At 39.7% G+C, this 15,866-nt stretch overlaps 1 protein-coding gene across 1 annotated transcript in view; it reads right to left on the minus strand.

Moving 5' to 3' along the window:
- Nucleotides 1-6,106: 6,106 nt before the first annotated feature.
- LOC134851254 (uncharacterized) overlaps nt 6,107-15,866 on the minus strand; it is a gene marked incomplete at its 3' end in the record, with an annotated part of 180,541 nt that continues 170,781 nt past the window's right edge. The window contains 1 exon segment of the mRNA XM_063867256.1: nt 6,107-6,308. Within this exon segment, the coding sequence (XP_063723326.1) occupies nt 6,107-6,308 (202 nt within the window).

The raw sequence follows: 15,866 nt of genomic DNA on the forward strand, positions 1-15,866 counted from the left end.
AAAAAATTCAAACATATTTTCAATATTTAGTCAAGTTGACTAAATAGGGAAGTTGATAATAGCAGTGGGTGTTAACATTCACACACTTTAGGTAAAAGAAATAACATTCCCGGGTTGATCCCTTTATGGAATTGTCAGCTACTCTAACCACAAGTATTTATGCTGTTTAATACAGTTGAGTCATTTACCCAATATCGAATTGACAGTCATTTCATAAAACCACATAAAGCCCCAAAACTACAACCACTTTAAAGCCACTGTTGATTTTATGCTTCACCCACGTAATTGAATTTAATTAATTGAGTCTTGATCCAAATTTTGTTTTTGAAAAACTTTTCACTTCTCGCTTTTGCTTTGTCGAAATCAGCTTTGGTAAAACTTGAAAAATTTCTTGAAAAGAATTCTTCTTTCCTGAACACTCAATCTTGAACCAACAATGCCTAACTCAAGTGGAAAACAGACACCAGTCATTTGTTCGACCTGCTCGAAAGTCTTTAGTTCACCAAGGAACTTGAGACGACATGAACAAAATATCCATAAGATATTCGCAGCCCCACCGCCACCAACTAAATGTGACGAATGTCGAGAATCCTTCAGCTCGCTGGCAGAAGCTAGGGAACACGTCGAGCTAGCTCACAACGTCTCAACTGATAGTCTTTGTATCTACTGTCATACAATCTTCCTCTCCGTTGAGAAGTTCCGGCAACATATGTCGAAAAACCATCAACTACCCATTTGGACTCCCGGAAATGAGGTGGGAACATCATCTGCTCCAACTGAATCTGCGTTTAGGGGAAAGTTAAGACGATACGAGTTGAGCGTTAAGGAGGATGAATTGGATCTGATGAATGTAATCATGCGAAACAAAGAGGAAATTGATGCGTTGATAGACGAAAGAGTGCAGGAAGGACCCTGTAAATTTCAACTGCATGTGGACGTGAGTATGATTAAGTTCTCGAGCGATACAAACGAAACTGGTGACGGGGAGTTACGCCACGAGAAGACCATGTTATATCTGAATTCTAAGATGATCAATGTCTTCTTCAATGGAATCGAGAAAGAGATATATTTGGAAATGATTGAGCATATGGTCAATGCCATCAACACGTTCGCTTCCCACGGTAGCGGTTGGATTGTGGAGCGCATTGAAAAGCTGGCTGTAAGTTTTGCAGCATTTTCTCCTATCCGTGCTGGCTCATACATTGACCTTCCCGATTCATTGAAACCGGTGAAACAGAGTTTCACCAACATTAAAACGAGAAACGATCAGAAGTGCTTTCTATACTGCTTTGTGGCCGCGTACCATGATCGATATTCAGAGACCACAACTGCTCTTTATCCTGCTGCCCAAAGCTACCAACATCGAAACAAACTGAAAAATTACAAGCTCTCCCAAGAACATGTTGTGAAAATTGAAGGCTGGTACGAGATGCCAATGGGACTATTTGATATTGACCGATTTGAACAACTTAACAACTGTCAAGTCAATGTATTCCGGTGAGCATTGATTTTTTTTTTTTGACAAAACATTTGTTTAATCATGTATAACACATTACGTTCATCCAGAAACCCGAGCACTCAATTGTTTGTTTTCATTAGGTACAAAGAAGGTGAATTGCTACCTTTGAGAGTGTCCAGCAAATACTCAAGTGATCTATGTGTTGACCTACTACTACTCAGCAACGGACAGACTCATCACTATGTGCTGATCACTGATTTGATGAGGGTGGTGGAATATGTGCGTGGAAAACTACACCGAGACCGAAACCAAATTTGCCGCAAATGCTTCCATACATGTTCATCCATCGATACACTACAAAGGCACCAGGAAATGTGCTACCAAGACGAGGGAGTGGTAATCACTATGCCAAAACCGGGAAAGGACACTCATCGTTTCAAAAATTTAACTGCCCGCTGGTATGTACCGAGAGTTATTTACTTTGACCTCGAATCGCTACTACTACCCGTATACGGACCGCAACCCGACCCCGAAAAATCTAGCACCCAAACACTAGAGATTCATCAACCATGCGGTTACGCTCTGGCCGTTGTTGAATTTGGGAAGCGTGGAGTTTTAAAGTTTGAACTGAAGAGAGGAGAAAATGTTATGAAGGAATTGATCGCCTCGCTCGAATCTTTGGCGAAACAAATATACCTCGAAAAACGAAAATATTACACGTTCACTGGCACACCAAGTTGCACGCGTGAAGAAGCGCACACTTGTTGGATATGTGAAACAGAATTTGCTGACAATGACCAAGTTGTCCTTGATCACTGTCACTATACCAACAAGTTCTTGGGGTGGGCCCATAACGAATGCAATATCAATCGAAAAACGGCGAACTATATACCCGTAATAGCGCATAACTTGTCAAACTATGATCTGCATTTCATTATAAAAGCGCTCTCAAACAGTAACCCCGAAAACACTTACTCAGTGATCCCTTCCACTGAGGAGAAGTATATATCACTCACTATGTCGGTCTATATCAAATCATACACCGATAAAAACGGAAAACTCAAAAAAGTGTATGAAAATCTACGTTTCATAGACTCCTATAAATTCATGCTGTCCCCCCTTTCAAAACTCGTCGAATACTTGCCGGAAGAAAAGTTTTTCCTACTGGAAAATTACTTTGAAGAACTTGGTTACTCATCAGAACAGATAGCATTGCTAAAACAAAAAGGTTTCTACCCGTATTCATACTTTACTAGTTTTGAAAAGTTTCGAGAAACCCGACTGCCACCTAGAAAAATGTGGAGCAACACTTTACAGGGAGGGGAAATAAGTGTTTCGAAAAATCAGTACAACCATGCTATTAAAGTTTTCGCCGAAATGAAATGCGCATCACTAGGCGAGTACCATGATGTATACCTAGCAACGGACGTACTACTACTCGCTTCAGTATTCGAAGCCTTTCGTGAAGTTTGTTACGAAACGTACGGATTAGATTGTGCATGCTACTTCACGGCTAGTAACCTCTCGGGCGATGCATTCTTAAAAGTCTGCAATGCAGACCTCAAGTTACTTACTGAAAGGGAGCATTTGAACATGGTTCAAAAAATGATACGGGGAGGGATGTCATCGATATATGCACGCCGTTTTTTTAAAGCCAACAACAAATACCTCGAAGACTACAATCCTGAAGAGCCCTCTAGCTATCTATTGAATATAGACGCTAACAATTTATACGGGGGTATTATGAAGCACTGTCCCCTTCCCATCAAAGATTTCTCAATAGTTGAGGAAAGTCTCGAATTTATTTTGCAAACCGACGATAAATCTGAGTGGGGATACATTTTGGAAGTGGATCTCAGTATACCTGAAGAACTTCAAGATTACTTTGCAGACTACCCTCTAGCCCCCTCACGTGAAGTTATCGGCACGGATAAACTAAGTAATGAGCAAATACAGATGTTAGGGGAGATGGGGGTCACGTCGCTACCAAAGGTACCAAAACTGGTTCAAACATTAGATCCAAAGGAGGGCTACGTTCTGCACTACCTCACATTAAAACTCTACATAGAACTAGGCTTAAGAGTTACCAAATTGATTAAGGTCTTAAAATTTCGTCAAGGTAGATGGATGGAGCCCTTTGTCGATTTAAACACTCAATTGAGAATGTCAGCGCGCAACAAATTTGAAGAGAACTTTTACAAGCTCATCGTAAATTCAGCATTCGGTAAAACTATGGAATCAAAACTAGGACGCAAAAAACTAGAAATTATTAGAAATGAAAGAGAATTGCTTCAAAAAACAGCTTTGAACACGATGAAAAGCTTCCAGATAATCGACGAGGAAGTTGCTACTGTTTGTTTTGCTGTAACGAGTATTTTGTGGGACAAACCCATGATAATTGGTGCAAGTATTTTGGATTTGTCGAAAAGATTCATGTTTTACTTTCATTATCGGCAAATGAAAGCAAGCATGAACCTTGAACTGCTATACAGTGACACAGATTCGTTTATTTATGCGATAAAAACCGAAGACGTATACGCAGATCTGCAAAAACTGACCGATAGTTTCGATTTTTCCAACTACCCAAGCGATCACTTCTTATTCAGCAATGTGAATAAGAAGGTTGTATTGAAATTTAAGGACGAGGCGGCGGGAAAAATCATTGCAGAATTCATCGCGTTGAAACCAAAGCTCTACTCGTTGAAATATGCAGGTTAGTATTAAAAAAAAGCACCTCTCCAAGTCCCCTCCATTTCTTTACATTAAGGGTTCCCTTCATTGGGGTTTTGGATTTTGTTGGAAACCAAATTAATAACTTTTGTTGATCCCTGTCAATTTAATTAGACATAACTAGCCCTGAAAAGCTCTGATTCTTCATTTAAAAACTTAAAATGAAGAACCATTCATCATTTAAAATGTTTTAAACAAATACTCACCACAAACGCACTTTTGTAACTTTTGACGTTAACAAATTTAAAATTTTGACATGGAATGATTTTTTGATAATGGCACGATTTGGAATTATTATGATTTGGAATGAATTAAGATATTTAAACTTTTTGGAATTTTTATGATTTGGAATGAATTAAGATATTTAAACTTTTTGGAAATGAAAAAATTGGAATGTTATTAGATATTGAGTCTTCAAAATATTCAAATTTGGGAACCGTTTTGGTCATTAATACTAGAACTGGTCTTACAAAGCTGAAATATGTTTATGGGCTAATCTTTGTTCTTTATTTAGATTCAACTAGCAAAAGGAGTGCAAAAGGAGTAGTACAACACTCCCAGCAGCAACTTACACACCAGAGGTTCAGGGAAACATTACTGAGTGGAAAAACCCTTCGTATATACAACTACTCAATAAAATCGAAAGCCCATACCAACATAACCATAGCGCAGAACCGAATTGCCCTTTCACCCTTCGATAGTAAACGGTTCTTACTATTCGACGGGATAGGTACATTGCCCTTTGGACACAGGTCTACAGAAGAAAATGTGTTCTTCGAGGCCATTGCAGAAGAAAGCGAGTGGGCAAACTCACAGTTGACAAATACCCCGACTTATAGCAGCGAAAACAGCGAAAGCTGGCAATCGCCGGAATTCCGGGTCCCAGATTGGGGCTTTCTTCAAGAAAGCTATACGGAGGAAGAGCTTCAAGAAGAAAGCGCAGCTAGCAGTTCAAGAGACCCTCCGCCTATCAATAATCCATTCATTCTAACAGAAGCGTCTGTTCGTTCTAGTCAGAAAAAAAGGAGAAAACTTGATAAAGTTGATCAATAAAATTTTTCACTTGAAAATGTCGGCCAAATTGCCTTGTTACTTGGAATTACGGCTGTACATTTGTAAATATAAAACATTCAGCAAACATTGTTTTAAGTTAAATAGACCGGCGCAAAAGAGACTGGTAATTGCAACTTACCCTTGAAGCAGGAGCGAAGGATTGAAGCAGGAGCGAAGTTTCCCAAAGTAAGCTAATAGTAAGGATAAAAGAATCAAAATGGTGCAAGTCGAAATTAAGGGAGACTTGGAAATAAGTTTGAAAATAAAATAAGAAAGAGAAACGAACAATAATTACCAAAAATTTTTAAAAGGAAATATGAATGGTACTTTATGTAAACTCATATTTATATGAACGAAAAGGATTAGCTTTTAGATAAAAATAAGCGAAAAAACCGCAGCCGGATATACCTAGTGGTGGGAAAGTTTGGAAGGGATTAAATTTAACCACCGCGCGAAAATAAATACCAAGTATTTTCTCTGTCGGGTGTCCTAAGAGAGGGGTCTTTTTATTTCGGGCAGGGTACTTTGGGGTCTTTAAAAAAGATGGGTCCTTTTAGACCCTACTTTTGGTAGGACCCCAAAGACCCCTACCGTCGAAAAGACCCCCCCCTAAGGACACACGGCGGATTACAATACTACTATTGATTGCATAAAATTTATTTTCTTAATTTTCTCTTCTAAGTCAAGAGTTTTTGAGGTGGGTGAGGAACGATTAGTTTGCTACGAGATCTCTTGCACATACAAGTTAATCAGGCTGTTTCATTTGTTTCCATGTGATGCAGTGTGAGACTAATTTAGCCTACTATTCCTTCCGAAGAGGATGGGGGTGGGGGGGGGGGTCTGTGAGTCTCTTACTGTACTCACTTTCTCTCCATGATGGCCGCCAGTTTGTGGCACTGAAGAGCGGTGAGTGTGTGTGCGTGTGAGTGTCTGCTGTTGGTGGCGTGCAGTCTCATTGCCAATGTCAGGATGTCCGCTGCATCCCCACTCCCCTCACACACCACCACAGGGATCCCGTTGGCCAGGGCACGCGCCGCCCGCTCGAAGCAGTCGTACTCCCCGCCCACTAAAACGACCACATACTGTGCTTATACACAACTGCACAACTGTGCTCATATTATAAGTATTATTTGTACATAAATTAACTAATCATCATTAAGAACATAAACTCTTAGTATTGTTGAACTCTTATCTTTAGAAGAATTTCTGTTTTGATCTAAAACAGATTGCTCCCAGTTAGAAATAATTTGGTCACACATACACAAACCTTTGAGTAGTTTTACCCGTTTAGTCATACAGTGAACACATTCACAATAAGTGGACATACCTAGAATGAGGACTAAGCGATCGTTGAGTCCACTGATATGTGAGATATTATTCGTATAATGAAAAGTGGTAAATATGATTGAGAAATAGTGGACAGACCTAGAATGAGTACTAGAGGAGTGTTGAGTCCATTGCTGTGTGAGATGATACGCGTATAGTAAAAGTGGGAAGTATGATTAAGAAATAGTGGACAGACCTAGAATGAGTACTAGAGGAGTGTTGAGTCCATTGCTCTGTGAGATGATACGGGTATAGTAATAAATGGGAAATATGATTGAGAAATAGTGGACAGACCTAGAATGAGTACTAGAGGAGTGTTGAGTCCATTGCTCTGTGAGATGATACGGGTATAGTAATAAGTGGGAAATATGATTGAGAAATAGTGGACAGACCTAGAATGAGTACTAGAGGAGTGTTGAGTCCATTGCTCTGTGAGATGATACGGGTATAGTAATAAGTGGGAAATATGATTGAGAAATAGTGGACAGACCTAGAATGAGTACTAGAGGAGTGTTGAGTCCATTGCTCTGTGAGATGATACGGGTATAGTAATAAGTGGGAAATATGATTGAGAAATAGTGGACAGACCTAGAATGAGTACTAGAGGAGTGTTGAGTCCATTGCTCTGTGAGATGATACGGGTATAATAATAAGTGGGAAATATGATTGAGAAATAGTGGACAGACCTAGAATGAGTACTAGAGGAGTGTTGAGTCCATTGCTCTGTGAGATGATACGGGTATAGTAATAAGTGGGAAATATGATTGAGAAATAGTGGACAGACCTAGAATGAGTACTAGAGGAGTGTTGAGTCCATTGCTCTGTGAGATGATACGGGTATAGTAATAAGTGGGAAATATGATTGAGAAATGAGAAATAGTGGACAGACCTAGAATGAGGACTAGAGGAGTGTTGAGTCCATTGCTCTGTGAGATGATACGGGTATAGTAAAAGTGGGAAATATGATTGAGAAATAGTGGACAGACCTAGAATGAGTACAAGAGGAGTGTTGAGTCCATTGCTCTGTGAGATGATACGGGTATAGTAATAAGTGGGAAATATGTTTGAGAAATAGTGGACAGACCTAGAATGAGTACTAGAGGAGTTTTGAGTCCATTGCTCTGTGAGATGATACGCGTATAGTAAAAGTGGGAAATATGATTGAGAAATAGTGGACAGACCTAGAATGAGGACTAGAGGAGTGTTGAGTCCATTGCTCTGTGAGATCATACGGGTATAGTAATAAGTGGGAAATATGATTGAGAAATAGTGGACAGACCTAGAATGAGTACTAGAGGAGTGTTGAGTCCATTGCTCTGTGAGATGATACGGGTATAGTAATAAGTGGGAAATATGATTGAGAAATAGTGGACAGACCTAGAATGAGGACTAGAGGAGTGTTGAGTCCATTGCTCTGTGAGATGATACGGGTATAGTAATAAGTGGGAAATATGATTGAGAAATACTGGACAGACCTAGAATGAGTACTAGCGGAGTGTTGAGTCCATTGCTCTTTGAGATGATACGGGTATAGTAATAAGTGGGAAATATGATTGAGAAATAGTGGACAGACCTAGGAATGAGTACTAGAGGAGTGTTGAGTCCATTCCTCTGTGAGATGATACGGGTATAGTAATAAGTGGGAAACATTATTGAGAAATAGTGGACAGACCTAGAATGAGTACTAGAGGAGTGTTGAGTCCATTGCTCTGTGAGATGATACGCGTATAGTAAAAGTGGGAAATATGATTGAGAAATAGTGGACAGACCTAGAATGAGTACTAGAGGAGTGTTGAGTCCATTGCTCTGTGAGATGATACGGGTATAGTAATAAGTGGGAAATATGATTGAGAAATAGTGGACAGACCTAGAATGAGGACTAGAGGAGTGTTGAGTCCATTGCTCTGTGAGATTATACGGGTATAGTAATAAGTGGGAAATATGATTAAGAAATAGTGGACAGACCTAGAATGAGTACTAGAGGAGTGTTGAGTCCATTGCTCTGTGAGATGATACGGGTATAGTAAAAGTGGGAAATATGGTTGAGAAATAGTGGACAGACCTAGAATGAGTACTAGAGGAGTGTTGAGTCCATTGCTCTGTGAGATGATACGGGTATAGTAATAAGTGGGAAATATGTTTGAGAAATAGTGGACAGACCTAGAATGAGTACTAGAGGAGTTTTGAGTCCATTGCTCTGTGAGATGATACGGGTATAGTAATAAGTGAGAAATATGATTGAGAAATAGTGGACAGACCTAGAATGAGTACTAGAGGAGTGTTGAGTCCATTGCTCTGTGAGATGATACGGGTATAGTAATAAGTGGGAAATATGATTGAGAAATAGTGGACAGACCTAGGAATGAGTACTAGAGGAGTGTTGAGTCCATTGCTCTGTGAGATGATACGGGTATAGTAATAAGTGGGAAATATGATGAGAAATAGTGGACAGACCTAGAATGAGTACTAGAGGAGTGTTGAGTCCATTGCTCTGTGAGATGATACGCGTATAGTAAAAGTGGGAAATATGATTGAGAAATAGTGGACAGACCTAGAATGAGTACTAGAGGAGCGTTGAGTCCACTGCTCTGTGAGATGATACGGGTATAGTAATAAGTGGGAAATATGATTGAGAAATAGTGGACAGACCTAGAATGAGTACTAGAGGAGTGTTGAGTCCATTGCTCTGTGAGATGATACGCGTATAGTAAAAGTGGGAAATATGATTGAGAAATAGTGGACAGACCTAGAATGAGTACTAGAGGAGTGTTGAGTCCATTGCTCTGTGAGATGATACGGGTGTAGTAATAAGTGGGAAATATGATTGAGAAATAGTGGACAGAACTAGAATGAGTACTAGAGGAGTGTTGAGTCCATTGCTCTGTGAGATGATACGCGTATAGTAAAAGTGGGAAATATGATTGAGAAATAGTGGACAGACCTAGAATGAGTACTAGAGGAGTGTTGAGTCCATTGCTCTGTGAGATGATACGGGTATAGTAAAAGTGGGAAATATGATTGAGAAATAGTGGACAGACCTAGAATGAGTACTAGAGAAGTGTTGAGTCCATTGCTCTGTGAGATGATACGGGTATAGTAAAAGTAAGAAATATGATTGAGAAATAGTGGACAGACCTATAATGAGGACTAGAGGAGTGTTGAGTCCATTGCTCTGTGAGATGATACGGGTATAGTAAAAGTGGGAAATATGATTGAGAAATAGTGGACAGACCTAGAATGAGTACTAGAGGAGTGTTGAGTCCATTGCTCTGTGAGATGATACGGGTATAGTAAAAGTGGGAAATATGATTGAGAAATAGTGGACAGACCTAGAATGAGTACTAGAGGAGTGTTGAGTCCATTGCTCTGTGAGATGATACGGGTATAGTAATAAGGGGAAATATGTTTGAGAAATAGTGGACAGACCTAGAATGAGTACTAGAGGAGTTTTGAGTCCATTGCTCTGTGAGATGATACGCGTATAGTAAAACTGGGAAATATGATTGAGAAATAGTGGACAGACCTAGAATGAGGACTAGAGGAGTGTTGAGTCCATTGCTCTGTGAGATGATACGGGTATAGTAATAAGTGGGAAATTTGTTTGAGAAATAGTGCACAGACCTAGAATGAGTACTAGAGGAGTGTTGAGTCCATTGCTCTGTGAGATGATACGCGTATAGTAAAAGTGGGAAATATGATTGAGAAATAGTGGACAGACCTAGAATGAGGACTAGAGGAGTATAGAGTCCATTGCTCTGTGAGATGATACGGGTATAATAATAAGTGGGAAATATGTTTGAGAAATAGTGGACAGACATAGAATGAGTACAAGAGGAGTTTTGAGTCCATTAGTCTGTGAGATGATACGCGTATAGTAAAAGTGGGAAATATGTTTGAGAAATAGTGGACAGACCTAGAATGAGTACTAGAGGAGTGTTGAGTCCATTGCTCTGTGAGATGATACGCGTATAGTAAAAGTGGGAAATATGATTGAGAAATAGTGGACAGACCTAGAATGAGTACTAGAGGAGCGTTGAGTCCACTGCTCTGTGAGATGATACGGGTATAGTAATAAGTGGGAAATATGATTGAGAAATAGTGGACAGACCTAGAATGAGTACTAGAGGAGTGTTGAGTCCATTGCTCTGTGAGATGATACGCGTATAGTAAAAGTGGGAAATATGATTGAGAAATAGTGGACAGACCTAGAATGAGTACTAGAGGAGTGTTGAGTCCATTGCTCTGTGAGATGATACGGGTGTAGTAATAAGTGGGAAATATGATTGAGAAATAGTGGACAGAACTAGAATGAGTACTAGAGGAGTGTTGAGTCCATTGCTCTGTGAGATGATACGCGTATAGTAAAAGTGGGAAATATGATTGAGAAATAGTGGACAGACCTAGAATGAGTACTAGAGGAGTGTTGAGTCCATTGCTCTGTGAGATGATACGGGTATAGTAAAAGTGGGAAATATGATTGAGAAATAGTGGACAGACCTAGAATGAGTACTAGAGAAGTGTTGAGTCCATTGCTCTGTGAGATGATACGGGTATAGTAAAAGTAAGAAATATGATTGAGAAATAGTGGACAGACCTATAATGAGGACTAGAGGAGTGTTGAGTCCATTGCTCTGTGAGATGATACGGGTATAGTAAAAGTGGGAAATATGATTGAGAAATAGTGGACAGACCTAGAATGAGTACTAGAGGAGTGTTGAGTCCATTGCTCTGTGAGATGATACGGGTATAGTAAAAGTGGGAAATATGATTGAGAAATAGTGGACAGACCTAGAATGAGTACTAGAGGAGTGTTGAGTCCATTGCTCTGTGAGATGATACGGGTATAGTAATAAGGGGAAATATGTTTGAGAAATAGTCGACAGACCTAGAATGAGTACTAGAGGAGTTTTGAGTCCATTGCTCTGTGAGATGATACGCGTATAGTAAAACTGGGAAATATGATTGAGAAATAGTGGACAGACCTAGAATGAGGACTAGAGGAGTGTTGAGTCCATTGCTCTGTGAGATGATACGGGTATAGTAATAAGTGGGAAATTTGTTTGAGAAATAGTGCACAGACCTAGAATGAGTACTAGAGGAGTGTTGAGTCCATTGCTCTGTGAGATGATACGCGTATAGTAAAAGTGGGAAATATGATTGAGAAATAGTGGACAGACCTAGAATGAGGACTAGAGGAGTATAGAGTCCATTGCTCTGTGAGATGATACGGGTATAATAATAAGTGGGAAATATGTTTGAGAAATAGTGGACAGACATAGAATGAGTACAAGAGGAGTTTTGAGTCCATTAGTCTGTGAGATGATACGCGTATAGTAAAAGTGGGAAATATGTTTGAGAAATAGTGGACAGACCTAGAATGAGTACTAGAGGAGTGTTGAGTCCATTGCTCTGTGAGATGATACGCGTATAGTAAAAGTGGGAAATATGATTGAGAAATAGTGGACAGACCTAGAATGAGGACTAGAGGAGTGTTGAGTCCATTGCTCTGTGAGATGATACGGGTATAGTAAAAGTGGGAAATATGATTGAGAAATAGTGGACAGACCTAGAATGAGTACTAGAGGAGTGTTGAGTCCCTTGCTCTGTGAGATGATACGGGTATAGTAATAAGTGGGAAATATGATTGAGAAATAGTGGACAGACCTAGAATGAGTACTAGAGGAGTGTTGAGTCCATTGCTCTGTGAGATGATACGGGTATAGTAATAAGTGGGAAATATGATTGAGAAATAGTGGACAGACCTAGAATGAGTACTAGAGGAGTGTTGAGTCCATTGCTCTGTGAGATGATACGCGTATAGTAAAAGTGGGAAATATGATTGAGAAATAGTGGACAGACCTAGAATGAGGACTAGAGGAGTGTTGAGTCCATTGCTCTGTGAGATGATACGGGTATAGTAATAAGTGGGAAAAATGATTGAGAAATAGTGGACAGACCTAGAATGAGTACTAGAGGAGTGTTGAGTCCATTGCTCTTTGAGATGATACGCGTATAGTAAAAGTGGGAAATATGATTGAGAAATAGTGGACAGACCTAGAATGAGGACTAGAGGAGTGTTGAGTCCATTGCTCTGTGAGATGATACGGGTATAGTAATAAGTGGGAAATATGTTTGAGAAATAGTGGACAGACCTAGAATGAGTAGTAGAGGAGTGTTGAGTCCATTGCTCTGTGAGATGATACGCGTATAGTAAAAATGGGAAATATTATTGAGAAATAGTGGACAGACCTAGAAAGAGGACTAGAGGAGTGTTGAGTCCATTGCTCTGTGAGATGATACGGGTATAGTAAAAGTGGGAAATATGATTGAGAAATAGTGGACAGACCTAGAATGAGTACTAGAGGAGTGTTGAGTCCATTGCTCTGTGAGATGATACGGGTATAGTAATAAGTGGGAAATATGATTGAGAATTAGTGGACAGACCTAGAATGAGTACTAGAGGAGTGTTGAGTCCATTGCTCTGTGAGATGATACGCGTATAGTAAAAGTGGGAAATATGATTGAGAAATAGTGGACAGACCTAGAATGAGGACTAGAGGAGTGTTGAGTCCATTGCTCTGTGAGATGATACGGGTATAGTAAAAGTGGGAAATATGATTGAGAAATAGTGGATTGACCTAGAATGAGTACTAGAGGAGTGCTGAGTCCATTGCTCTGTGAGATGATACGGGTATAGTAATAAGTGGGAAATATGATTGAGAAATAGTGGACAGACCTAGAATGAGTACTAGAGGAGTGTTGAGTCCATTGCTCTGTGAGATGATACGCGTATAGTAAAAATGGGAAATATGATTGAGAAATAGTGGACAGACCTAGAATGAGTACTAGAGGAGTGTTGAGTCCATTGCTCTGTGAGATGATACGCGTATAGTAAAAAGTGGGAAATATGATTGAGAATTAGTGGACAGACCTAGAATGAGTACTAGAGGAGTGTTGAGTCCATTGTTGTGTGAGATGATACGCGTATAGTAAAAGTGGGAAATATGATTGAGAAATAGTGGACAGACCTAAAATGAGTACTAGAGGAGTGTTGAGTCCATTGCTCTGTGAGATGATACGCGTATAGTAAAGAGTAGGAAATATGATTGAGAAATAGTGGACAGACCTAGAATGAGTACTAGAGGAGTGTTGAGTCCATTGCTCTGTGAGATGATACGCGTATAATAAAAGTGCGAAATATGATTGAGAATTAGTGGACAGACCTAGAATGAGTACTAGAGGAGTGTTGAGTCCATTGCTCTGTGAGATGGTACGCGTATAATAAAAGTGGGAAATATGATTGAGAAATAGTGGACAGACCTAGAATGAGTACTAGAGGAGTGTTGAGTCCATTGCTCTGTGAGATGATACGCGTATAGTAAAAATGGGAAATATGATTGAGAAATAGTGGACAGACCTAGAATGAGTACTAGAGGAGTGTTGAGTCCATTGCTCTGTGAGATGATACGCGTATAGTAAAAATGGGAAATATGATTGAGAAATAGTGGACAGACCTAGAATGAGTACTAGAGGAGTGTTGAGTCCATTGCTCTGTGAGATGATACGCGTATAGTAATAAGTGGGAAATATGATTGAGAATTAGTGGACAGACCTAGAATGAGTACTAGAGCAGTGTTGAGTCCATTGTTGTGTGAGATGATACGCGTATAGTAAAAGTGGGAAATATGATTAAGAAATAGTGGACAGACCTAAAATGAGTACTAGAGGAGTGTTGAGTCCATTGCTCTGTGAGATGATACGCGTATAGTAAAGAGTAGGAAATATGATTGAGAAATAGTGGACAGACCTAGAATGAGTACTAGAGGAGTGTTGAGTCCATTGCTCTGTGAGATGATACGCGTATAATATAAGTGCGAAATATGATTGAGAAATAGTAGATTGACCTAGAATGAGTACTAGAGGAGTGCTGAGTCCATTGCTCTGTGAGATGATACGCGTATAATAAAAGTGCGAAATATGATTGAGAATTAGTGGACAGACCTAGAATGAGTACTAGAGGAGTGTTGAGTCCATTGCTCTGTGAGATGGTACGCGTATAATAAAAGTGGGAAATATGATTGAAAATTAGTGGACAGACCTAGAATGAGTACTAGAGGAGTGTTGAGTCCATTGCTGTGTGAGATGATACGCGTATAGTAAAAGTGGGAAGTATGATTAAGAAATAGTGGACAGACCTAGAAGGAGTACTAGAGGGAGTGTTGAGTCCATTGCTGTGTGAGATGATACGCGTATAGTAAAAGTGGGAAGTATGATTAAGAAATAGTGGAAAGACCTAGAATAAGTACTAGAGGAGTGTTGAGTCCATTTCTCTGTGAGATGATACGCGTATAGTAAAGAGTAGGAAATATGATTGAGAAATAGTGGACAGACCTAGAATGAGTACTAGAGGAGTGTTGAGTCCATTGCTCTATGAGATGATACGCCTTTAGTAAAGAGTAGGAAATATGATTGAAAATTAGTGGACAGACCTAGAATGAGTATTAGAGGAGTGTTGAGTCCATTGCTGTGTGAGATGATACGCGTATAGTAAAAGTGGGAAATATGATTAAGAATTAGTGGACAGACCTAGAATGAGTACTAGAGGAGTGTTGAGTCCATTGCTCTGTGAGATGATACGCGTATAGTAAAGAGTAGGAAATATGATTGAGAAATACTGGACAGACCTAGAATGAGTACTAGAGGAGTGTTGAGTCCATTGCTCTGTGAGATGATACGCGTATAGTAAAGAGTGGGAAATATGATTAAGAAATAGTGGACAGACCTAGAATGAGTACTAGAGGAGTGTTGAGTCCATTGCTCTGTGAGATGATACGCGTATAGTAAAGAGTAGGAAATATGATTGAGAAATAGTGGACAGACCTAGAATGAGTACTAGAGGAGTGTTGAGTCCATTGCTCTGTGAGATGATACGCGTATAATAAAAGTGGGAAATATGATTGAGAATTAGTGGACAGACCTAGAATGAGTACTAGAGGAGTGTTGAGTCCATTGCTCTGTGAGATGATACGCGTATAGTAAAAGTGGGAAATATGATTGAGAAATAGTGGACAGACCTAGAATGAGTACTAGAGGAGTGTTGAGTCCATTGCTCTGTGAGATGATACGGGTATAGTAAAAGTGGGAAATATGATTAAGAAATAGTGGACAGACCTAGAATGAGTACTAGAGGAGTGTTGAGTCCATTGCTCTGTGAGATGATACGCGTATAATAAAAATGGGAAGTATGATTGACAATTAGTGGACAGACCTAGAATGAGGACTAGAGGAGTGTTGAGTC

Source organism: Symsagittifera roscoffensis, chromosome 7 (genome assembly GCF_963678635.1).
Source record: "Symsagittifera roscoffensis chromosome 7, txSymRosc1.1, whole genome shotgun sequence".
Taxonomy (NCBI): domain Eukaryota; kingdom Metazoa; phylum Xenacoelomorpha; order Acoela; family Convolutidae; genus Symsagittifera; species Symsagittifera roscoffensis.